This window comes from Elephas maximus, chromosome 9 (genome assembly GCF_024166365.1).
Source record: "Elephas maximus indicus isolate mEleMax1 chromosome 9, mEleMax1 primary haplotype, whole genome shotgun sequence".
Lineage (NCBI taxonomy): Eukaryota > Metazoa > Chordata > Mammalia > Proboscidea > Elephantidae > Elephas > Elephas maximus.
Window position 1 is genome coordinate 47933689 of NC_064827.1, and position 25632 is coordinate 47959320.

Consider the following 25632-nt stretch of genomic DNA (forward strand, 5'->3'; position numbering starts at 1 on the left):
AAAGAGAAGAGTGACATCTTAAACAAACAACTTACTACAAGTCAGGTGCTGTAATCAGGGCTCTGAAGGAACCTGACGAGATAGAGATAGGTACTGTATTTTCTAGTTCCAGAGAAAAAGTAAAATAACGTTCAGAAAAACTAAGTAACGTATTCATGATCAAAGAGGTGATTAGTGGCAGAAACTCACCAACTCTGTAAATTTAACCCAAAAATCCCGGTTCTTTCCATTACACCGTAGGGTGCACTCTCTCCACGCCCTTATGAGCTGGAACTAGACTGAACCCTCGGAGGCAAGCATCTGCCTCTTTCCAGGAATGTTGGTTCATGAATTTCCGTAGGGACCCGACGAGGACTGCAGTTCACGTCTCCCGGCAAGGAGCCGCGCACTCTGTCTAGTAGAAGGACTGCTCCGCCAGGCCGCCATTCCCGCGGGCGGCCCCGCCCCCTCCCGTGATTGGCTGTCGGGAAGGAGGCGGGCCCCGGGGATTGGCTGCACGGCGGCCGCGGGCTGACGTGGCGGGGTCGGCGTGTGGGCCCAGCCGGGGTGCCGACCAAACGGACCCGAGGCGGCGGCGGCGGGTCAGAAGCGGGCCGTGCAGCGCCCGAGGGCGAGCCACCGCCATGCCGCTGGAGCTGGAGCTCTGTCCTGGGCGCTGGGTGGGCGGGCAGCACCCGTGCTTCATCATCGCAGAGATCGGCCAGAACCACCAGGGCGACCTGGACGTGGCCAAACGCATGATCCGCACGGCGAAGGTGAGGAGGGCGCTGGAGTAGAGGGGCGCCGGGCGGGGCGGGGCCGCCTTCCTCTCGCGCTCCCCCACGCACGGCTTCCGGCCAGTCGTTCAGCTCCCCCAGTGTCATTTTCTAAATCGATCGAATATCCCTTCTCTTCTTCATCGCTCTGCCGCCCTTCTGATTTGTCTACACTGCAGCAGTTGCCTTCTAACCCGACCTCCCTCGCCCCCTTTCTGTTGCCAGAATGATCTTTCAGGTCACACCCGTGTCTGACACCGTCAGTGGCTCTGCGCTGCCCGTGGGTAAAATCGAAACCCTTTAACATAGCCTCCAAGATCTTACTGATCAGGCCTGTCCTGCTTATTATATTTCACCTCTTGAAACCCTCCAGGGATATTCAGTTACTTTCAGTTCCTGAAAGTTGCTGTGGTCTCTCACCTGCCCTTTCCTGTGTTTGGAATAAGAAGCGGTTAAAAGCTGGGACTCTGGGTTCATTTATGAGCTGTGTGAATGTGGGCTAGTTCTTTCACCTGTCTGAGCCTCAGTTTCCTCATTTGAAAATTGGGGTTGATAATAATAGTACTTATACACTTGTTATGAGGATCAAATAACTCACGTAAAGGTCTTAGCACAGTGCTTGGCACATACCCCGTTGCTGTCCAGTCGATTCTGACTCATGGTGACCCTACGTGTTACATAGGGTTTTGTTGGCTGTAATCTGTATAGAAGCAGAGCAGCAGGCCTTTCCTCCATATGCTTCTGGGTGGGTTTGAACCCTCAACCTTTAGGTTAGTAGTCACCCAGGGACCTTCTTGGCACATAAACAAAACCAAAAACCAAAACTATTGCCATCTAGGCGATACTGACTCATAGTGACCCTATAGGACAGAGTAGAACTGCCCCATAGTGCTTCCAAGGAGTGGCTGGTGGATTTGAACTGCTGACCTTCAGGTTAGCAGCTGTAGCTCTTAACCACTGTACCACCAGGGCTCTACTTGGCACGTAGGACTCAATAAATGTTCACTATTAGTGATTTTTTTTTTTTTTATTAGTGATACGAAGTTTATGAGTTTCCATGCTCCTTCTTCTCTTAGCAAATTTCTACTAATGTTCACAGTTACCTCTTGGAAGCTTTTCATCTCCCCCAGGTTGGGTTAGAGGCCCCTGCAATTGTTCCTGTCACCTTGCATTGCCATTACCTGTTTAAGCATCTTTTTCTGGTACGCTGTGAATCCTCTGCAGGGAGGGACTGTCATGTTCTCCATTGTGGCCCCAGCTCCCAGCATAAGGTCTGAGCTGTGATTCCTTGGTTTAGAAATAGCTCACTCCATCTTTTCCCCTTCCCTTCCCTTCCCCTTTGGCCTTCTTCTCCTCCCCCCGCTTCCACTCTTCCACCTTCCCCTTCGCTTTGTCAAGGCTCTTCAGGTGATTTTCTGTCAGATGAGTAGAGTTTATCCTACTCTTTAAAGGCCAACTGCTTTTATGGAAACCTAAACCATTGAATCATAAAAAAAATACTTAAAACATAATAGTTGCTAGCATTTGCTGAGTGTTTTATCAGATGCTGGGCTAAGTGCTTTAAATGCACAATCTCATTTAATGCCTACAATAATCCAGTGTGATAGATGCTGTTGATTTTATTTTACAAGCTCAGAGGAGGTAAGTAACTTTCGCAAAGGCACACAGTTAGTAAATAATAGATTTAAAGCCTTTGTTCCTAGCCACACCTTTGTACTATAACATTGTTTTCTAGGGAGGAAATTCCTACCCTTAATTTAGGAAACAACCTGTTTTTCCAAGGTGTGACTTCTTTGAGTGCTGAAGTTGTAAAAAAAATACCTGGAGACATTGAAGCCCTGGAAACAAAGTTGTAGTTGGTCTCTTTCTTTTAATTATGCGGACTAGTTGGGCAGGGGGAGAAAAATGAAGAGGTTGAGACTCAACAGTGGACTAGTAGTCAAGATGTTGTTTGTTCATTGATGGAGTAGGAGTCAAGATATCATTTACTAGCTGAATATTCTTGGACAGATGACTTTTCCTCTGTAGCCTTCAGTCTCCCTTGCTTTACAATAGTGTGTTTTGGATTTTTTTTTTATATTGAGCAGTAGAATTTTTTGAAGCCTTTAAATTTTGGGATTTTTTTTGTCTTAGCTGCCATCTGTAGATGGAATTACATTTGCGAGCTTAGTTGCCCGGAGAGTGTTATATACAAGCTAGCTTGTTCATACAATTAATCTGTTTGCAGTGTTAAAAGTAGAATTTATTCAAATTGTAATTAGAGATTTACTAAAGAAATAATACTTTTAACTTCCAAATTTTGATGCGAATGGAGCATCACACCTGTGCTCATCCCGGAGTCCTGTTGCTTGTTTTTTTGCTGGTAGAGAAGCAATAAAACCTTGACTAAAGAAACCATCATTATAGGCAAAAAGACCTAGGGTTGACCACAGCATTAAGCAGATAAAGCAATCACTCATTTTTGGAAAAGAAGTTGAGACAAAAAGAGGAGGAACCTGCCCTCCTTCGCATACAGCTGCTGTTAAGTGAACATAGTAGAACTTTATTTGAGCTCTTGTCATGAGCAGTTTCTGCCGTCTCACTTTTATCATCTTTCTGTCAGGGGTATCTCTGTCCAGATGGAGACAAGCTTTTAACTTCTTGTGGGTAAGTCCACTTCTTGAGATGGGAGTGAGAAGCAGATGGAGCCAGAAGCGCTACTCACAGGAGGCTTCCTCGTTAACTTGTTGGAGGCCTGGGCTTAGCAGAAGTGCAGGTTGTAGTCCTGGGCCAGGAGGTACATGTTCTGCGGCCTTAGGAAAAGGATCCGGCAGTTTGTGCCAGTGACTCACTGCATGATTTTGGTCAGGCCACTCTGGGCCTTGGGATCTTCATCTAGACAATGAAAACCCTGTTGCCCGAGGCCACTCAGTTCTAATGTTCTTTGAACTCCTTTCCAGCGTCAAGTCCTGATAGTGTCATCTTGTGATTCTCCCAGAAGTGGGAGCAGCACTCTCAGTAGTGACAGTTCTGGAGCCAAGAGGTTTTCAACGGCATCAATACCTCTGTGTCTACAGAAATGGCACTGAGCTAAGACTTGAGAGAGTTTTATGTGATCTTTCTATCCATTAGTTCTTTGAAATAGTTTTGGGAGATTAGAGGCTGACTGGCAATAGATAGACACAGAATTATAGCTTTTATAGTCAGATGTTACATTCAGTAGTGATGACAAACCATAAAACCAGTTGTCATCAAGTCGGCCCTGACTCATGGCGACCCCATGTGTGTCAAAGTAGAACTGTGCTCCATGGGGTTTTCAATGCCTGATTTTTTGGAAGTAGGTCACCAGGCCTTTCTCCCAAGGTGCCTCTGGGTGACTTGAACCTCCAACCTTTCAGTTAGCAGCGGAATGTGTTCACCACTTGCACCACCCAGGAACTCCAGGGATCACCTAGGCTGGGGCATTTCCAAGTTTTGTTTGCGTTTTGCCCCAGAACCTATTCAAATAATGTCATGTAAAAAAGCACAAGGGCAAAATTGCTAAAAGCAGAGGTGCTGTTGTTGAAGTCAGAGCAGGGAACACAGGGCTCTGTCCCTTTATCTCCCTTGACCCTTAAGAGCTGCTCAGAGCAGTTTACAAGTCCTGAAGCTAGCATAAACTGCTATTTGTATAAATGGAGAAACTGAGTCCAGAGACAGGAAGTGACTTACCCAAGATGACGTGGTGAGTTAGCATCAGAATTAAAGCCAAAATCTGACTTTTCTTAGATTCTGGCCCAGGGCTTATTTTACTGAGCTATATAACTGAAAATTTTTCTTAGCTCTTTGATTCATTATTTTTCAGTATTACAACACAAAACAACACAAAGCAAAAAATACCTTTCTTTTTTTTTTTGCATTTTAAGAGGAAAAATAGAGGGGAACTGTGATCCCTAAATGATGTTATTTTTCCTTCCAAACTGTCTTGCTCCTCCTATTCCTTTTCTTTGCGGGGACTTTACATCTCACAGCAGATAATGGCCTGGTCACACTTGCCCCGACATTTCTGTTCTCTGTGAGAATCCAGGTCATTGAAAGGAGTCCCGATGTGTGTTTCAGGAGTGTGGAGCTGATTGTGCCAAGTTCCAGAAGAGTGAGCTGGAATACAAGTTTAATCGGAGAGCCTTGGAGAGGCCATATACTTCGAAGCATTCCTGGGGGAAAACCTACGGGGAACACAAACGTCACCTGGAATTCAGCCATGCCCAGTACAAGGAGCTGCAGAAATACGCCGAGGAGATTGGGATCTTCTTCACGGCCTCTGGCATGGACGAGGTGAGCCCTCTGCTGCTCTGTTGTTTACCACTTTAGCAGACCCAGGGGACAACAGGTGGTCTGGTGTCTTCGACTTAGAGCCAGCCCCAGGCCTTGCTCACCTTTCTGTGCCCAATTATATGGGAGGCCAAGGAGAGTTGAGGCTCAGTGAGAGCTGGTGAGAAGGGGACCTTAGTTTAAAAGACAGGTTGCATCTGCAGGAGTAGGCGACAGCCATGCTGGAGTTTCAGAGTCCCTCAGGCTTGTGGAAAACTGTAGCTGGGCTGGTTTTTCCCAGTGGAAAGCCATCTGGACTAGGAGTTGGGAAGCCAGAATTCTGCCAGTAGTTTGTCCCTGGCTAAGTAGACTTGGCTGACTTGGGTGGGGTGGCAGCGGTGTCATCCAGAAGGGAGTGGCACATGGGACAGTCATGAGGTGGTTTCTGGCTGGGCCATGTTGACATCCTAGAAGAGTCTAGCTGGTGCCAGCTCTTGGGTCCCATTTACTCTCTCACTTGCCTCCTTAAGATTCATCCACATGCTCTTTTTTCAAATATGAAAACTTTTTAATTGTAAAGATAATGTAACATTATTTTTAGAAAATAATTTAAGTTTAGAAAACAAGAAAAGGGAAAAAACAAATACTGACCCATAATCCCCACATAGCAGCTCTTTTTATATATTTCCTCTTGAGAAAAAAACAAACAAACAAAAACCCCGTTGCCGTCAAGTCGATTCTGACTCCTAGTGAGACTGTAGGACAGAGTAGAACTGCCCCATAGAGTTTCCAAGGAGCGCCTAGCACTGAACCCCTGTATGCATATTTTATTGCCTGGCTGTAATGTTTGCGATATTTTGTGTCATGCTTTTTGCAGTTAACACTGCACCCTGAGCTTTTACCCCCATAAGTGCTATGCTGCCAACCAAAAGGTTAACAGTTCAAATCCACCAGGTGCTCCTTGGAAACTCTATGGGGCAGTTCTACTCAGTCCTGTAGGGTCGCTATGAGTTGGAATTGACTCAATGTTAACGGGTTTGTTTTTTTTGTTTTTGTTTAACCATTACACTATTTTTGGTCATGAAGGTTACTTTCATCTTTTTTCTATGTTTTGGGTTTCTTAGGCTAGCTTTCCCAAAATGGATTATTCGATAAAACCAAAGAACATTGTTATGTCTCTTGGGAATACTTGGATTCTTTGGCCAACCAGATTATCTGAAGCAGACCCCAGTTCATTCTCTTGGCCCCAGACCCTTTGTGCCACTGTTCCAACCCCAGAATATCACTGCCCAGCTGTCAGTATGGCTGAAATAAAAAACGGTGATAATACCAAATGCTGGCATGGATGCAGAGAAAATGAGTCACTACCACACTTGTGTAGTGGGACTGTAGAATGGTACACCCACTCAGGAAAATAGTAGGATAGTTTCTTCCTTCCTTCTTTTCCCTTTCTTTTCCTTCCTTCTTTCCTTTCTAACAGCTTTCTGAGATATAATTCACATACCATACAACACACCTACTTAAAGTGTACTGGCAGTTTCTTATAAAGCTAGGCATGTGCTTGCTGTATGGCCCAGCAATTGCCATTTGGTAATTTCTCCCAAAAGAAATGAAAACTTACGTTTACAAAAAAAATGTATATGGATGTCCATAAAAGCTTTATTTGTAGTAACCCCAAACTGGGAACAACCCAGATGTTCTTCAGCAGGTAAACTGTTAAACTGATAAATCCATACCATGAAACTGAACAATTAAAAAGGAACAAACTATTGCTACATGCTTGGATAGGTCTCAAGGACATCATGCTTAGTGAAAAAAAGCCAGTCTCAGAAGGTTGCATACTGTATTATTCTGTTTGTATAACATTTTTGAAATGATAGGATTATAGAGATGGAGAAGAGCTTAGTGATTGTCAGGGGCTAGGGAGGGGAAAGGAGGGAGGTGGGTGTGGCTGTAAAGGGTAGCATGAGGGATCCTTGTGGTGATGGCACAGTTCTGTATCTTGACTGGGTGGTAGTTGCACGAGTCTGCACATACGTTAAACCTGCATAGAACTAAATATACACACACAAACGAGTACATGTAAAACTGGTGAAATCTGAATAAGATGAGTGGAGTGTAACAGTGTCATTCCCATTGTGATTATTGTACTATAGTTTTGCAAGATTTTACCATTGGGGGAAACTCGGTGAAGGGTACTTGGGATTTCTCTGTATTTTTTCTTATAACTGGATGTGAATCTACAATCTTCTCAAAATAAAAAGTTTAAAAATTTTAAGAAAACAAGAAATTTCTCAGTTTTAATTTCTAAGTAAATATTAATAGCTATAAGCCACATAAACAAAAGCTCTTTAGAGTCATCGATAATTTATGAGCGTAAGGTGTCCTGAGACCAAAAGGTTTGATAATCCTTGCTGTACGGCGCACACCCTGCTATATGGCACACACCTCTGCTCTCTGGTGCATACCTCTGCTGTATGGTCCAGTGGTTAGTACACTCAGAGCCAGATTTTGAATTTGAGTAGACTCTGGTGTGACCATTTGGAGGTTATTTAACCTCTATGTATGTCAGTTATAAAATGGGACTAATATTAGAACACCCTCTCATTGGGTTGCTGTGAGCATTAAATGTGATCATTCACATAAAGCATAGCACATAGTGCTCAGCAAATGTACTGTTTTAGAAAGCGAGCCAGGCTGAGGGTCGGGACATCTGGGTTCTTGCCCTGGCTCTGCTGTTAACTCTCAGTGTGACCTTGGCGAGTCCTCTCCCTGCTCTGGGCCTCTGGTTCCTCTTTTGTGGAACAAGCTGCTGTCTGAGAGCTCTCCCAGGTCTGACTTTGGAGTTAGCCTAGAACCAGAGGCATCATCAAGGGACTTACACCTGGAACGAGGACCCCTTTTCTGGCCCAGGCCACGTGTTTCTAGGCACCTGAGCTCCCCAGATTTGGACTCTACAGGAGAATGGGCATCCTCCTTGCATCTGTGAGACTGCCTAGGGAGTCACTTCTTTGGGTTGTTCCTTCCCAGATGGTTTCAGGTTGAGAACTAGGAGCAGTTGGGAGATAAAGAGGAGGTATCTGGGTGTTTGGTAGATGGAGGCTGCCTCTATACCTGTATCCCTTTCTTGGTTTCTTTTCCCTCTAACTCCCCAGGAAGCCTGTTTGGTGATAAGAACATAAGCTTGAGCCCCACTGAGTTCAGTCCTGCTGCTGGCACTTACTTTGTGGGCTTGGGCTCTGCACGTAACCTCTTTGAGCCTCATTTGGCTCATCTGCAAAAATGGGGTAATAAAAGTGCCCACCCTATAGGGCTGTGGCGAGGATTAAAGGAGATAAGCTGTGGGGTGCAAGGAAGTATAAGGTCAGTATCCACCAAATGATGGCTATGGACATTACTTATAACCTTTTTCTGCTTCAAATCATTTGGGCAGGCAGGCTCCCCTGTTCTAGGGATGCCATTTGTTGCCAGCTCGTCTCCTGACTGACCTGGGGCATAGGCAGCGAGGGGAAGAAGTATTCTTTATATGGAAGCTAGTTGCTCCTCGAGTTGATTCTGGCTCATTGTGAGCCAACGTGTTTCACAGTAGAACTGTGCTCCATAGGGTTTTCAGTGCTGTGATCTTTTGGATGTAAATCGCCAGACCTTTCTTCCAAGGCACCTCTGGGTAGATTCAAACTGCAAACTTTTCAGTTAGTAGCCTTGTAGTTAACCATTCGCGCCACCCAGAGACTCTTGGAAAATGCTTTTTTTTTTTTTAATTGTGCTTTAGATGAAGCTTTACAGAACAAACTAGTTTCTCATTAACCCAACATGTCAACATTCTCCCTTCTCAACCTTAGGTTCCCTATTACCAGCTTTCCTGTCCTCTCCTGCCTTCTAGTCCTTTCCCCAGGGCTGGTACGCCTCTTTAGTCTTATTTTATTTTATGGGCCTGTCCAGTCTTGGGCTGAAGGCTGAACCTTAGGAGTGACTTCATTACTGACCTGATAGGGTATCCAGACGCCATACTCTCAGGGTTTCTCCAGCTCTGTCCGGAACCCTCTATTGTGATCCCTGTCAGAGCAGTCAGTGGTGGTAGCCAGGCACCATCCAGTTGTACTGGGCTCAGTCTGGTGGAGACCGTGGTAATTGTAGTCCATTAGTCGTTTGGACTAATCTTCCCCCTTGTATCTTTAGTTTTCTTCATTCTTCCTTGCTCCCGAAGGGATGAGACCAGTGGAGTATCCTAGATGGCTGCTCACAGGCTTTTAAGACCCCAGATGCTACTCACCACAGTAGAATGTTGAACATTTTCTTCATAAACTGTGTTATACCAATTGAGCTAGATGTTCCCTGAGGCCACAGTCCCACAGCCCTCAGCCCAGCCATTCGGTCACTCAGGGAGTTTGAGTGTATCATCTATGGAGCTTCCATGACCTTGCCTTGTACAAGTTGTGCTTGCTTTCCCAGTATTGTGTACTGTCTTACCCTTCACCAAAGTTACCACTTATCTATTGTCTGTTTAGTGTTTTGGAAAATGCATTCTTAACTGTCCTTACAAAAAGAGTTAATTTACTTTGTCAGCCAGTTCCCTTTGCTGAACCAGCATTTCCTGTCTACCTGGCTGTTGGAGTGGGTTAGGTCTTTGTTCCGGGTGCAGGTGGCTCTGAGTGTTTACCAATCCAAACTTCCTTATAGACAGTAGACATTTATTGAGGGCCAGTTTTCTCCACTCTGTATGCTCTTCTAGGGTGTTCACCGTGTGCTGAGGAAAGATTAAGGTGTGACAGGATCTTATGAAGGCCAAGAAAACTCTGAGGCAGACACCTGGCTAAAAGCTGCACAGAAGCACAGAGAACTTAGCTGCAGTGAGTAGAATGCCTTTGGTCTAAATGAAGCATTCTGCTGAGAAAGCAAAGGAGGCTGTGACTGTAGAGGTGGCCTCTGAATGACATGCTTCCCTTAACACAAATGGCCCATCCAGGCGCCTGCCTCTGCAAAGCCCTTTCTTTCCTCTTCCCTTCCCCTGTTATCCTCACCAACAGGGCTCCTGACTCTCCACTCTGACAGGACCATGGCCTGAGGGCAGGCCAAGTCCTGTTTTGGTGCCATGCTTCCTCACTCATTATTTCCTCACTCCGGGCAGCTCTTCAGCATCCCCTGTCCTCCCCAACTCACCAGCAAAGTCTTCTTTGTCCTTTCTTACACAATCCAAAAACTGAGGGGAGAGGAAGTGGCTTTAGAAAAACCCAAACTCCACCCCTCTGTTTTCTGTTACCCTCAGACGGGCAGTTCCCAGATTCTCACAGGACACAATATGGAAAAGGTACACATTGTCCTCATCGATTAATTGATTTAGAATCAGTAAAGTTCCCCACGCCCTTAGTAAGTAAAAGTCTTGAGTCGAGTAAGTTTGGGGAAACACTGAGTTAAAGATGTTAAACAAATTTATTTACTGGTGCCCTCTAAGAGGGAGCTATGGCAATGCAGTGTTTCACCCAAATGAGTTTGTTGGTGGGACCCTTTTCTGTCTGTTTAACCCAGTTTGGTGCCCAAGGAGGGTCATACTTAGCTGAGTTCCTCTCAGACACTCCAGAAGGCTCCGTGCTGTGTGGTGGGAACAAGAGAGAAGTTGTGAAGTTGCCTTGCTGCATTGTACCCTCAGATGGAGAGGGAAGTGGACAGCAGAGTGGGCAGGGCTAGGGGAAGCCAAGGAGTCCAATGGAGACAGTCTCCTAAGCTCTCACCCTACCTGAGAAGGCCCTGGGGGCACAGTGATACCACCTTGGGATTGAAGGATAGAATCTTCTGGATTACTGAAATTGACATCCTTTACAGATTAATCCAAAATGGCAGTTTTCTAAATGGCCAGTAGGTGGGGGTGGTTCCCCAGGAGAACTGCAAAATGGGGTGAGCGTTTCCTTTCCCATGCAGGAATTTGCCCTTTTTCTTCCCGCTTGAAAAGTACAGAATTCCACGCAGATTTTACAACCTCTATGGATAAGCATTTGTGAAATGCTTTTTCCTCATTTGGCCCCTCCTGGCCCCCTGCTCACTCTGCACCTCTCTTTATGAACTCATCCATCTGATCCTTGGGGGCGCTCATGGGCTGTCATCATGAGCCAGCTCATGGGCTGTCATTATGAGCCACTCTCCCACAAGTTGAACATATTCAGTATAGGATTTTTTTCCTCTTTAAATAGAAAGCACTCTCTTCATCTTCCAGGTAGAGTGAGAAGGGTGGGAGAATTAGAATTTGTTCAGTGTTGTCAGTGGCCCTCAAGTCAATTCTTTTTTTTTTGAACATTTAGGGGAAAGTTTACACAGAAAATTAGTTTCCCGTTCAACGATTCATACACAGTTTGTTCCATCACTTTGGTTTCTGTCCCCGGAATGTATCAGCACTCTCTCCAGTTCCACCCTGCCTTCCCCATTTCCATTCCTCCAGTTTCTCTGCCCCTTCTTGCCTTCTCTTTATTTTTGGGCAGATGTTGCCCATTTGGTCTTGTATAGTTGCCCTCAAGTCAATTCTGACTTGGCGACCCCATGTGTTTCAGAGTAGAACTGCTCCATAGGGTTTTCAAGGCTGTGACCTTTTGGAAGCAGATCACCAGGCCTGTTTTTCAGGGCACTGCTGGGTGGGTTCAGACTGCCATCCTTTCAGCTGGTAGTCAAGTGCTTAACCATTCACACCACCCAGGGATTCCTGTTTTGTTAATATACTAAAAACCAATGTTTTTCAGTTCCATCTTAAGGCTGGTTAACAGTGTGAGAGACAAATAAGGAGGAGAGGATGAGATAGTAAGAAAAGCAGAAAACTATGGAAAGGAAAAGAGAAGAGGAAGAAATAAGCAGAGAGGAAGAGGTAAGAACTGCAGCGAAGGTTTAGCACAATTGGAGGTGAGTGGCACTCGGGCCACACCGGACAGGGTCTCTTGGACCGCGAGGTTGTGCGCTGCCTTAGAACTGTTCACTGGCTGGTCCAGGGCTTTCCAGCCACTCTGACCCTTCTGTTTTTTTTTAGAGGATTTGCATATGAGGAAAGTTTTCTCCAAGTGCAGCCATAGTGATGGGAGCAGCTTCTGACCAGAGGGGAAGATAGACTGAAGCTCTGGCAGCCACTGGTTGAGTTAAAGAGCCTGGCGGCAGAGTGACCTTCTCATACTGGCCCTCACCGCCTCGTGTCCTGTGATTTGTGTGCATGGTAACCTAGCTCCTTGCTACCCTGAGTCGGAGTCACTAACCAATAGTGTCGGCATCACCTGGGAGTTTATTAGAAACGCAGGCTCTCAGGCCTCCACCCTGAGAGAATTTGCATTTCATTTCCATGAGGGAGATTCTTGTGCACATATTAAAGTTGGAGAAGGACCAGCCTAGAGCATTGAGTCTTCCAAACGTATTTCTGAATCTGAGGCAGCATTTCAGGCTAGAACTTAGATTTTTTGGAAACAATCAGGGACATTGATTCTTCCCCCGTCTTTCCATCTTTTATTTAAAAAAAAAAGAACTTTTTTGGATTCTTGTAACTTGACAGCTAGCCGAGATTTTAGTATTCTCAGCTGTGGTGCCCTGCTTCCTTCAGCACGTGTTTGCTGACGATTATGAATTCCCTAAGTCTTACTGGTGAATCCCAGAGAACGACGTTTAAGCGTTCTTGATAGGTAACTCAAGCAACGATGTGTTGTGTCAAAAACAATGACTAGGTTCCATTTTCTGTGGACAGTGTGGTTTGAGGTCTGAGAGCCTGCTGACTATGGATCAGACTGTGTCACGGCTGGGCCGTAAAATGCCCCATTTTTTTCCACTTTTGGCAAGAATTGAAATGGCCTCTTTTCCTGGCTATTTGGCCCTGAGTAAAGGGTAGGGCCTCTGAGGGATGTTCACTTTCTCGTTGCCTGGTTTTCTGGGCCAGGGTTAGGTCATAATGCTTTCATGTTTGTTCACTGGGCTTTGGGCCCCCGGGGGAAGGAAGGGTCTGGCCAGGCATCTGGTAGCCTGCGCTGGTCAGCACTAAGTGTTTGTTGGACAGATGGATGGGTAGATGTGAAGGAAGGAAAGTTCTAATTTGAATGGAAATGACTGATAACAAATCTTTGCCTGCTTTCAAGTTGTTGAGACAGTCTCTCTGGACTGGGTAGGAGGAGGAGTTTTTTTATTTGCCTATTACTCCTTTTCTGTCAAGAGGACAGTGTCTGTGAACAACAGTGAAAAGGAGCTCCTTCTCGATCTTTGTAGATGGCAGTTGAGTTCCTGCATGAACTGAATGTTCCATTTTTCAAAGTTGGATCTGGAGACACTAACAATTTTCCTTACCTGGAAAAGACTGCCAAAAAAGGTGAGTGAGTGTTTCATTTTTGTCATAAAATCTGAGGGAGTCGGATTTTATTTTTACTTCTCTGGTGGCGACCGCCTTTGAGGTAGATCTCACAAAGACAGACTTTAAAACCCCATTGCCGTTGAGTAGATTCAGACTCATAGTGACCTTGTAGGACAGAGTAGAACTGCCCCTGTAGGGTTTCCAAGGAGTGGCTGGTGGTTCAAACTGCAGACCTTTTGGTTAGCAGCCAAACACTTAACCACTGTGCCACCAGGGCCAGAACCTCTTTTAAATCAACAAAATGCTTCCGCTTTTTTCAAGTGCCAACTTGAAAGGAACGAAACCAAGGAAAGGACAGTATCTTACAAAACTTCTTAAAGGGAGCTCTGACTTTGTGAAATATTCTGTATATGTAATACCCAATGTCTGGACAGGACATTACAGTTTGTAAAGTGGTTTTACAACATGAATGATCTCATTTGATCCTCATAACAACTGTGGGACTGAAGCTGTTCAGGTCTTATTATTACTATGCTTTATACTTACTTCATAGAAGAGGCACCTGAGAGCCAGAGGACAGTGCTCTGCCCTGGGCAGCTACGAAGTGGCAGATCTGGGCCTCTCACTCACTCACACCCTTGAATCTGGGGTCAGCGGTCACCCTTCCATATTGTATAACCTCTAAATCAGATAAGATACTCATCTTTCTCTTAGGAGTCTGAAATTCCTCTGCCTCCGTAATTCAGTTCATATGGAGGGGAAACCCATCCAGCTCATCTCTGTTCCCCCATGGCGGCTGGCACAGCGTTCAAGAGATGCTTGTGGAGTTCCTTTGAACGATGATACAAATAGTTGGGACATATTTCAGTAAGAGTCAAGCCCTTCAAATGAACGTGATGGTGTTGGTCTTGCGCTACTCAGGTCGGCCAATGGTGATCTCCAGTGGGATGCAGTCAATGGACACCATGAAGCAGGTCTACCAGATTGTGAAACCTATCAACCCCAACTTCTGCTTCCTCCAGTGCACCAGCGCGTACCCACTCGAGCCTGAGGATGTCAATCTGCGGGTCATCTCGGTGAGCAGGTGTGGGGGGGGTGAGGATTGTTATCTGACTGGGCGCAGCAAATCGACTTTTTCTTGGGCTATTTATTGTGAGGAAGACATAGCCGTTTTTAGAGGAAGACGTAGCCATTTTTAGAACCAAAATTCTAAACGACCATGACAGACTTCGTCAGTTGACCATGTTTCCTATGGCTGCTGTAATGGAATACCACAAACAGTGTGGCTTAAAAGAACAGAAATTTATTGTCTAACAGTTCTGGAGGCTAGGAGTCCAATGCAGGGTATCGGTCATGTAGATTCCTTCTGATGGCTCTGAGAGAGGAACTGTTCCATGCTTCTCTCCTCGCTCTGGTAGCTCCAGGTCCTTGGCTTATAGTTGCAGTATCACATGGCACCCTTCCTCTGTCCCCCTGTCTCTGTGTATCTTCTTTTTTATAGATACTGGTCATATAGGATTAGGACCCATCCGACTCCAGCAGGACCTCATGTTTACCTCACCGCTAAACATCTTCAAAGACTCTATTTCCCCACAGGGTCACCTTCACTGGTACAGGTGTTAGGACTTCCACATAACTTTTTAGGGGGGACACATTTCAATGTCTAACAACAGTCTTGCTATTTCAGAATCAAGTAAGAACTAACTGTGCAGTTAAGGAAGCAGGTACATTCTAAAGAGGGTGACTACAAATTGAATTATTTAAAGCCAATCTTAATTTCTCCCATAATGAAATTTAAGGTGGAGTCCTCATAATTATCTTTCTGTGCATTTTCTTTACCATGTGTTCTGGCCATTAGAGGTCTGTCTGCTGTGGTTTGCTGGCTCATATCCTTTCTTAGTGCTTGTTTGCCTTTTTTTCATATTGAGTTGTAGGAGACCTTCTTGGAGCTTCTAGCTTTGTCTGCTATATGTTATGTGCTGGTCCTGTTACTTTCTACCTGTAATTCTGAGCATCCCTGAGGCTCAGATTGGTTACAGTTACAGCCTTGAGGGAGCTTTCTCTCTCCCAGGATTTTCCCGTTTACTCCATCATTTTACAGATGGTGAAGGCCAGTCCCAACGGGGAAGAGACTTAACTTGCTCAAGATCCCTCAGCAAGTTAGCAAAGCTGGGACTAGAACCTGGGCTATGTCCTCCTAATCCTTTGTCTCTTATTGTCTTCTGGCCAACTCCATTATTTCTTCCCAGTGGTACCTCAAATGTAACTTAATTAGGAAAAAGATACATATTTATATATAAAACCAAAAAAACCCAAACCCATTGCCATCGAGTAGATTCTGACTCATGGCGACCCTATAGGACAGAGTAGAACTGCCCCATGGGGTTTCCAGGGCTGTAATCTTTATGGAAGCAGACTGCCACATCTTTCTCCCATGATGCAGTTGGTGGTTTTAAACTGCTGACCTTTTGGTCAGCAGCTGAACACTTAACTACTGTGCCACCAGAGCTCCTGTATATTTGTACATACGCACTTGTATGTATATATATGTAATTATCATGAAAAATAGTAACAGTAATGGAATTCTAAATTTTGAAAAAAAATACATGTATATATACACACTTACAATGCTGTTATTTATAATAAATGAGTTTTCCTTTTATACTTCCTTCTCAGGAGCACAGTGTTTGACGTTCTGTTTTTTTTCCATGATAATGTATGTTTTTTTTTCATTTTTTTTTACACGTTGCTACACAGACTTCATATTTCACTGAAAAAAAAATTAACCTTTGTGGAAACAGACTTTGTTATCTTTTTACCTAAAATTTTTTGGTCCCTCCCAGTCCTGATATTCTTCTCTCTACTTCTATCTCATCTCTAAATCATGTTATTTTTTAATTTAAACATGTTATTTTTAAAACAATTCTGAAATATGTAACGTGTAAGTGAACATCCCATCACCCCACCCCTCAGAGGTGACCATAATTAATTTAGTATATGTGATGTCAGATTTTTTTTCCTTTTCAGTATCTCATAGTCCCCCTTTCCCTTCCCTCCCCATCTAAGGTGTAGTCATATCCTCTCTCTTGATGCCAGTACGTGGTGAGAGTTATTTTGCAAGCCCATTAGCCCAACCGTTAATGTTACTATAAAATTTTTGCAAGATAATTACATATATACATTTTTTTCCCTAATTAAGTATATTTTAGGTGCCACCGAGAGGAACTGATGGAGTTGGACTGCAGACAATGAGAGACAAAGGGCTAGGAGGACGTGGCCCAGGGTCTGGCCCCAGTGTGAATTCCCTGACCCAGCAACCTGCACTCTTGTCCGTCATACACCTTATGCCTGGTTTTCAAGGCCTTTGCCACCCAGCTGTCCTACTCTCTTATCAAACCCCGTCCAAATCTTTCTTCTGTACTCAAGCCTTCTGGCCACCCTCACTGACAAGACTCACTTGACATAGAATGTCTTTTGTTGCATTCAGTGAATTATGGATAACTGATTAACTATTTAGCATTTCCACCAAAGGGTTGTTTTGAGATTGGGCTCTGTGTATTATTGATGATAATATCTGTGCATATAGCACACTTCCTTTCAGCAACTCAGGCTAATTCAACTTGACAGATGCTTTTTGAATGAGTCTGGGCATGTGGATTTAGTTCTGTTATTCACAGTATAAAACATTCTTAAAGTGCATTCTTAATGATACAATAGCTTTTTTTTTTAACAGCATTTGCAGTGTGCTAAGTTTACTGGGAAGTGCTTTTCATGCATTTACAGCCACTAGACAGGCAGTATTACTACCCCAGGAAACAGAGCTCAGAGAGCATCAGTGTCTCACACATAGTTGCACAGCTAGTGAGCGGCTCACCTGGGACTCAAACCCAGATCTGCCTCACTCCGGAGCGTCTGCATGAAGCACCATGATAGTTGACCTTTTCCTTTTTTTTCTTTTTCTATTTTAAAGGAATATCAGAAGCTCTTTCCTGACATTCCCATAGGGTATTCTGGGCATGAAACAGGCATAGCGATATCTGTGGCTGCGGTGGCTCTGGGGGCCAAGGTGTTAGAACGTCACATAACTTTGGACAAGACTTGGAAGGGGAGTGATCACTCGGCCTCACTGGAGCCTGGAGAGCTGGCTGAGCTGGTGCAGTCTGTGCGCCTTGTGGAAAGGGCCCTGGGCTCCCCGACCAAGCAGCTGCTGTCCTGTGAGATGGCCTGCAACCAGAAGGTGGGTTCTGCCCGGCCCCACTGCTCTGAGAGGGGGCACAGTGGACTTACCTGAGAGGTAGGGGCAGCACCAACCCTACCTGAGCGCAGGCTGATGAGATGATAAAGGCATGTTGCTCCAGCCCCTCTGAGTTTCTTTGGGCTGGTATTAGCAGCAGGAGAAACTTTTTGCTTAAGGGGAATATTAGTACCTTCCCTGGCCCTTTAGGATGATGTTAGAATCTTCCAATAAGCTCTGAAGACTGTGGCCCCAGTACTCTTAGATTCCAGAAGATGTAAGTGTTGAAGGGGAGGTGGTGATATCCAGGGCTTTATGAGGCATTGGGGTGGGTTGAGTCTGGGGCCCTTTGGAGGAGGTAAGCCCTGAGAAACATTCAGACAGATGGGTTCCTTGAGGCACCGGGAGAAGGGCTTGTGATGCATCAGGCATTCCCTAAGTGGGGAGGCTCTGGGGTGGCTGGGAGCAGCAGGTCACCACAGTAGGTGGGTGGGTGATGACGCAAATGTTCTGAGTGGTAGTCTGGCCTGCGCAGCACTGACCTTCAGACAGCGCAGGTGATGAGCCTGGGGAACTCTGCCTGGCATGTCATCCACTTGGATGCCATGGCCTAACCTGTCTTGGCCTCTGAGTAATAGAGCCAGGCGTCCTGGAGCAGCCAGACATGCAGACACTCCTAATGTGCTGCATGTTCTCAGGTCGAGACAAAGATCAAACACCAGGTGTACGTGGGGAATACTGTCATCTTGTATTCCTAATGGTGCCCAACCTGCTTCCTCCCAAATTAAAAAACTCGTACATGCCAAGAAATTAAAACAATAGTGAAAAGAAACAAAGTGTAGAGGTAAGGGAGAGAGAATAGAACAAGAAACTGGGAATGAGAGTTACAGGGATTGGGTACTTCATTTGGTGCTGAGCCTCCTGGATCTCTGAGCAAAAAGTGAAATACAGCAGTATGCTTATGTAATCTGATAATCATCAGTTGACAGACATTTTTTCCTGGCACTAAATTCCAAGCAGAATTGATTCCTTAGGCCCTTCCACAGCATTTATGGAAAAGACATAGAAACTGTGGCCGTGAGCTTCAGGCGTCCTTCCACCTGCCTGTCCTGTCTGCACTGTCCTAGGAAGTTCCCTTTCCAAGCCTCTGAGGAACAGTCATATTCCACCATCTCTGAGTCCCCATATTCCTGTTTTACCAAACGAAGGGGCAGTAAGGTTTGTGTCCCTTGAGATCAGTGGACCAAGAGTCAGGAATCCTAGGTTCCTAGGTTCTCATCCTGGCTCTTTGCAGCCTTGGCCAAGTCATTTGCCCTCTATGGGCCTCAATTTGCTCATGTTTAAAATGTGATGTTGAACTAGATGACGAAATGACTGTTGATACAAAAATCATAGCTTTTTGTATCAACAGCATTCTGTATACCAGGTACATTATATATATTGCTGCTAATCTTCAGAGTTTTTTTTTTTTATTGTGCTTTAAGTGAAAGTTTACAAATCAGGTCAGTCTCTCATACAAAAGTTTACATACACCTTGCTGTACACTCCTAATTGCTCTCCCTCTGATGAGATAGCTCAGTACTTCCCTCCCCTCTCTCCTTGTATACATTTGGGTAGCTTCTGGACGCCTCTGCCCTTTCATCTCCCCTCCCAACAGGAGATGCCAACATAGTCTCATGTGTCGACTTGATCCAAGAAGCTTGTTTTAGAGTTCTTTGACAACATATACATTAAAAAAAAAATCAAAAATCCTTTGCCATCGATTCGATTCCAACTCATAGTGACCCTGTAGGACAGAGTAGAATTGCCCCATAGGCACTATTATTTCCCGTTTAACAGAGAATCTAAAACCTAGTCTGAGCATACTGCTTATAACCAAGTGAACTGGGATTTGAACTGGGCTCTGTTGATAGTCTGAGCCCTTTATTGTAAAGGCCTCTCCTCAAGAGTCTGGATTCACCCTACACTGCTGAGTTCCTGTTATGGGATACTGTTCTAGGCACCATGGGGGATAACAGTGTCTCTGCTCTCAAGGTACCTTTTGAAGACTCATCAGGGAACTTTGGTATAAAGCAAATGTGTGATAGTTACTTCTATGATGCTGTTAATGAGTCTTAATTTTGTCTGCAGCTGGGTAAATCTGTGGTGGCCAAAGTGAAAATTCCAGAAGGCACTGTTATAACACTAGACATGCTCACTGTGAAGGTGGGTGAGCCAAAAGGCTATCCCCCTGAAGACATCTTTAATCTGGTGGGCAAGAAGGTCCTAGTCACTGTTGAAGAAGACGACACCATCATGGAAGAATCGGTAGAAAATCATGGCAAAAAAATCAAATTTTAAAATTAAAGTCCCATTCTCTGAACTCTGAATTGCCTTGCTGGTACTGTTGGGTGTGTGTGGGTGAGGTCGGGGCGGGGGGGAGGTAGTGATCTCCAGAGACCTGGCTTTCATCCATCACCCCAGTCCCCAGACAGCAGATATCTCTGGGCCAGGCCTGATGGACGGGTACAAAGAACAAATAGGCAGTCTCTTCAAGCTGGCTGACCCAGCAGGGGAGGCAGGCTCGAAAACAAATAATTACTGTCCAGTTGCTACGTGTGTGCACAGAGGGGCAAGAGCTGGCTGTACGGATCCTCTCCTTTAAGCCTTCCTCCTCACTCTCCCAAAAACCAAACCCAAATGACCTGAAGTCTCATCTCCATACAGTCCTCTGGCTGTCTCTCCTTTACTTCTCTACTGCCTTAGCCCTGTCTTGGGCTCTGTCTGTGTAGCAGCCACTCTGCATTAGAGAAGTGATTGGTCAATGGGTCTTGCAGGCAGAGAAATGCCAAAAGCCCTCCTATCTCTGTGAGCAAGAGGAAAGAAGGGCCATTCATGCCTTCTTCCAACAAATACTGAGGGCCTACTCTGTGCCAGGCACTGCTTTAGGCACTGAGGCCACAGCAGTGGAGCCCCAAATCCCTGTCTTCATGGAGCTTCCATTCAGGTGGGGACAGGTGCACAAGAAACCAAGAGCACAGTAAGTGAGGGAACCACACAGGATGTTAGAAGGTGATGTATGCTTGGGGACCAAAGAGAGCAGCAGAAGGTGGATGGGGAGTGCAGGCTTGGAGGTTGCCCATGGTGGGAATGCTGAAATCAGCCCTTCCATTATCTACACAATTTTATGGCACACATTTTCAAAGTTACAAACCCAGCTAACAAGGATGCTTGTTTTACTTCCTTGAACAAGCATGAACCTTTTATGGAGACTCAGTGTCATACTCACCTTTGATCTTTTGAACCAATACTGAGATTAATACTTCTTTTCAAATGTATGCTCAAATCTCTGTTCGTATTTATTTGGCCTTGTTTACTATAATTCATCTTGTTTCAAAGTATATATTTGAGTCTCTTTTCAAATGCATATGATTAGCATTTGTGCATTTAAAGCCAAGTTTATAACCTTTGGCTCATTTGAGCCTAACAGCATTGGTAGGTAGAGTCATTACCACCATTTTACGGGTAATGCTCTGAGAAGTAGAGTGACTAGCCTGAAGTCACTCAATTGCTTGTGGCTGGCATAGGCTTTAGCACAGAGTAGACATTTGATAGTGGATCATTTTTGTCCTTTAAAGCCCAGCTCTGTTTCTGCTACATGAATTCCAAACTCTCAAAGCAAGTCTCCCTCTGGGTGAAAGGCAATCCCAAGATAGCATCAAGTCCCACAGAGTAACCAGGCAAGAGATGAGCATCACAGGCAATAAGGGCTCAATGACAGAGGGGCTGCGGCAACCACGCACTGGCCAGCAACCCACTGCAGTCATTCTGAAAAGTGAGGCCTTGTGGGCAGCAGTACAAACCTATTGCTGATGGCATCTAAGACCCCCAACTCCATCGCTAGCTGTGTGACCTTGGGCAAGTTATTCAACCTGTCTCCATTTTGACGTGTAGAATTAGGAGAATGACTTTTACCTCCTAGGGTTGATTTGAGGATCAAAAGGGTTGTAAAGCATTAAAACAGTGTCTTAGTTATCTAATGTTGCTGTAACAGAAATACAAGTGGATGACTTTAATAAAGATAAATTTATTTTCTCACAGTCTAGGATGCTAGAAGTCTGAATTCAGGGTGCCAGCTCCAGGGGAAGGCTTTCTCTCTCTGTAGGCTCTGGAAGAAGGTCCTTGTCATCAATCTTCCTTGGCAGAGAAGCTTCCCAGCACAGGGGGTGGTATGAGGTCCCCGTGTCTCTCTGCTTGCTTCACTCTTTTACATCTCAAGGGACTGATCTGAGACATAACCTAATCTTGTAGATTAAGTCCTACCTCCTTAACAGAATTGCCTCTAACCTCACCTCATTAACATCACAGAGATAGGATTTACAACACATAGGAAAATCACATCAGATGACAAAATGATGGAAAATCACACGATACTGGCAATCATGGAGTAGCGAAGTTGACACACATTTTTTTTGTGGTGGGGAGGAGAGAACACAATTCAATCCGTAACAGTCTCCAGCACTAGAGTCACTGCTGTTTTTACTTGGCCCCTATGGCTGTGGGTCAAGGAACAAGTTTTGGTCCTCAGGGATAGACAGAGATGTGGGATCAAGTGTACCCACCTTCCCTACATCTGCAATGTCCTCTGCCTGTCAGAATTAGGCTCTGGGCCATTCCCAGTAGAATTAATTTCCCTTTTTGGGGGGATTCCTGCAGTACAATGCTTAGACATCTATCCAGCTAGTTTTAAAGGTACTTTGGAGGTTTCTTCTACCTTGTATTCTACTTATATTAGGTTGACTCACATGAAAGTGCCACTCTTAGGTCAAAACGATTGGAAATTGGCAGATTCACATGGTAAGCCTCATTAATGCACTGAGGCTATGAGCGGGCTTTGGCCTGGCATCTTCCTCACCCTATCACTGCCCTCCCCACCAAGAAGATGCTTTAACACAGTATTGCTTCAAGCCACATCCAGGGAATTTGACAAAATCAGGATGCTGAACCTTAAGAACTGAGGCACAAACCCTGGAAAGAGGCCTACTTCCCACCCCCCCGCCGCCCCCACTACAGGAGCTGGCTCCCTATGGGGACCTGCTGGTGTGGCCTTCTCTATTTCTGTCACTCCGTCTGGAAAACTGGGCTGTCTGGATTTCCTTGGCAACACCTGGACTTGAGGGATTTGAGGAGCATGGGGATGTCTGGGGTTGCCCACACCCCACTCATGGCTTTACTATTTGTCCCAAGACAGCTGGGAAGACTACCTGTGGTTGGTTAGCTTCAGTCACCTGCTGATTTCTTCCCAACATCCCCTGAGAAATGAATAAGCAGTAAAATCCCCCAGGCTGAAAGCGGGTCCAGAAGGGTTGGGCCAGAGGGCAGATAAGACACTTTTCTGGAGGGTAGGGGACAGGAAACAAGAGGTGGCTCCAGGCCTGGCCCAGATGTCACTGTGAGGGATTATTAGCAATTCTCTTTCAGGACCCCAAATGCGCAATGAGGTCAGGCTGGGTGATCTAAAGGCCCTCCCAGCTCACTTGTTCTGTGAGTCAATGACAGCCAGCTGCTAGTCATTTACTCACCACCTGAACGTTCAGGGTGGGGAGTATGTACGGCATAGCTGCCCTCAGAAAGTGTCCCATATGATTGGAAAGATAGGTCCCAGATTTGTGGCTCTAAGAGAAAGAGATTCATGTGGCTTGGGGAGACTTCCAGGAACAGGTAAGCCTGGGGAAGACTGAGGCAGGCAGAGGGAAGAAGAAAGGGCTTCCCTGTATAAATGTGTATGTGATGGCCTGGGGGAGGATAACAGCAAAGTCAAAGGTGCCAAGGTGGGACTTCATGACACAGAGTTCTGATCAGAAGGTCCCTGAGAAGAGCAATAAGAACCTGATGAGGGTGAATAGTTTGGGGGCAGACTAGAAAAGCCTTGAATGCTAGAGTCAAGTGCTTGTTTTTCCCCTTGTCTTTGGGGAGCTCCTAGATGGCTCTAAGAGTTAAGTGAGATTTTAGGCAGATAACTATGGCTCTAAGGGGGAGGGTGAGGATGGAAGAGGATTCAGACCAGCAGGTGGTAAGAGACTCTCCAGCTGCTCCGAAGGGAAGTGACATGGACAAACTGAAGTAGAGAGAAGGCCGATCCAAGAGACAGTTAAGGGACAGAAGAGTCAGAGTTGAGTGACTCTGGCTCTCCATTCATTAAAATATTTCTTGTGCACCTACTATGTGCCAGGCATCGTTCTAGGTGCTGCATGAAGGTTCGGAAGCTGAGGATAATGTACTCTGACGAAGTCATGATGCTTGCAGCTCAGTGTGGACAGTCACCTTCAGGAACCTCAACTAGAAGCACTGTAGTTGAAGCGCTCTGGCGGGATGGCCGACGAGAGAGCCGCAGCTTATGCTTCTTTAGGGCAAATCGGAAACGAAGCTAGGAGAGAACTGCTCAAAGCACCGGGCTTCACTGGCCGGGGAGGCGGATGAGCACGGTGTCACAGGAGGCAGTGGCCTAGTCCCGTCTAGGTGGGGTGACACCAGAGGCTGTCGCAACGGTCGCACGTTGAGCGGCCATTCGGTCGCGAAGCGGCCATTCGGGTCGCGGCCCCTAAGGCAGCCGGGGGATGCTGATGGCGCCTTCCCAGAGCCGCAGGGCCGGGTAGAGCGGCTCCTGGAAGGTGCCGCGGAAGGTGTGCAGGTGGCTCATACCGCCCGTCACGTCGTAGAAGGCCAGGACGCCGGCCTCGTAATCCAGGAAGACGCCGAGCCGGTCGGGGTCGTCGCGGGGCCGCAGGCGGCTGCGCTGTCCGTCGTGGAAGGCCCAGTACTCCAGGTCGTAGCGCTTCAGGCACCAGGACTGGCGGTTGCAGCCCAGGCGGGCGGCATCTGAGGACCCGCAGCGCCGCATGGAGGCGTAGGCCGCGCCCACCCACCAGCCGGCGCCAGCCTCCTGCACGTCCACCTCCCAGTAGTGGCGGCCGGCGGCAAAGCCGTCGCGGCCCAGCACCTGCCACAGCGCGTCGAAACGCAGCGCGGACGCCGGCCCCAGGCGGCCCCACAGTCCGCAACGAACCGTCAAACGGTCGGCGGAGAGACGCAGCCGCGCGTGCATCGTGTCCGGCTCCAACGTCGGGGTCCGCGCATCTGCAGAGGGGCGGGGACACGGGCCACGCCCAGGGGCGGGGCTATACCAAGCCCCACCCCCGGGGAACCGTCCTGCTGTAATCCAGTAACCGCCCCCGCTCCCTGCACATGTTCACAGCAGAAAATGGGGAACACACAGAAGTCTCCAAAGGAGAAATTAAAAGCCATCCTTTTAACCCTGATTGCCTCTGGGAAGGTGGCTGAGGGGCAGGAGGAGAGAAAATTTTACTGTACAACCTTTATACGCTTTGAATGTTGTATCATAGGAATTTATTGACAACTTCTAGAATTTTAATTAAAAAAAAGAAAACTATCATTAAGACAGGCGTTATGTCCTTCCAATCTTTTTTTTTTTTTTAACTTGTCACTTTATAGTTTTTCTTAAGATTGGTATCATACCGTACATGCTCCTGGGTAATCTGCTTTTTAAGTTTACTGATGCATTATGGACATTTTACCACATCAAATAAGAACATTTTAATGGTGACCTTAAGATTTTGTTGGATGGATGCAGTATCTTTTAACCTATCCCATATTTTTTAATATTTAGGCTTTAAAATTTTTTCATTGTGGTAAAATATATATAAAACAATTTTTCCATTTTAACCATTTTTAATAGGCCTTAAAAAAGCTTTAGAAAATGCTAATATTACTCTTTATGAATCTCTCCAATTATTTCTTTAGGATATATTCCTAAAAGAGGCATTGCTGGGTCAACAAGTATGCTTCTCAAGGTCTTTGATAAATATGACCAAATTGCCTTCCAGAAAGGTAGCAGTGATTTAAACTCTGGTCAACAGTGCTCTTTGCATTATACCATATATGTAGACCTGAAGTTTAAAAAATAAAAGTCTGGGTCATAGGGTATGTGGATGATCAGTTTTTACACTCTGTCAGACAGTTTTCCAAAGAGATTACACTTTTAACAGCAATATAAGGAAAATTCCTGTTATCCACAT

The 25632-nt window shown here is 45.8% G+C and overlaps 2 protein-coding genes across 2 annotated transcripts in view; one reads left to right on the forward strand and one right to left on the reverse strand.

Annotated features, from left to right (window-relative positions):
- The first annotated feature begins 540 nt into the window (after positions 1-540).
- Positions 541-19943, forward strand: NANS (N-acetylneuraminate synthase). Its single transcript, XM_049896962.1, has 6 exons — positions 541-755; positions 4833-5048; positions 13242-13341; positions 14245-14399; positions 17294-17560; positions 19688-19943. Exons 1-6 carry the CDS (start codon positions 624-626, stop codon positions 19895-19897), a joined length of 1080 nt encoding a protein of 359 aa, XP_049752919.1. The 5' UTR covers positions 541-623; the 3' UTR covers positions 19898-19943.
- Positions 19944-21603: 1660 nt separating this feature from the next.
- The window catches only part of TRIM14 (tripartite motif containing 14), a 30852-nt gene continuing 26823 nt past the window's right edge, over positions 21604-25632 (reverse strand). The window contains exon 6 of the mRNA XM_049896956.1: positions 21604-24673. Within this exon, the coding sequence (XP_049752913.1) occupies positions 24138-24673 (536 nt within the window). The 3' untranslated portion in view covers positions 21604-24137. The remainder of the gene's footprint in view (positions 24674-25632) is intronic.

Bases quoted from the DNA above. Each gene is read 5' to 3' on its own strand.
- NANS (XM_049896962.1), top strand. From the start codon at position 624: ATGCCGCTGGAGCTGGAGCTCTGTCCTGGGCGCTGGGTGGGCGGGCAG. The intron at 5,049-13,241 runs GTGAGCCCTCTG...CGATCTTTGTAG, and splicing joins CGGCCTCTGGCATGGACGAG to ATGGCAGTTGAGTTCCTGCA. The intron at 14,400-17,293 runs GTGAGCAGGTGT...TCTATTTTAAAG, and splicing joins TCAATCTGCGGGTCATCTCG to GAATATCAGAAGCTCTTTCC.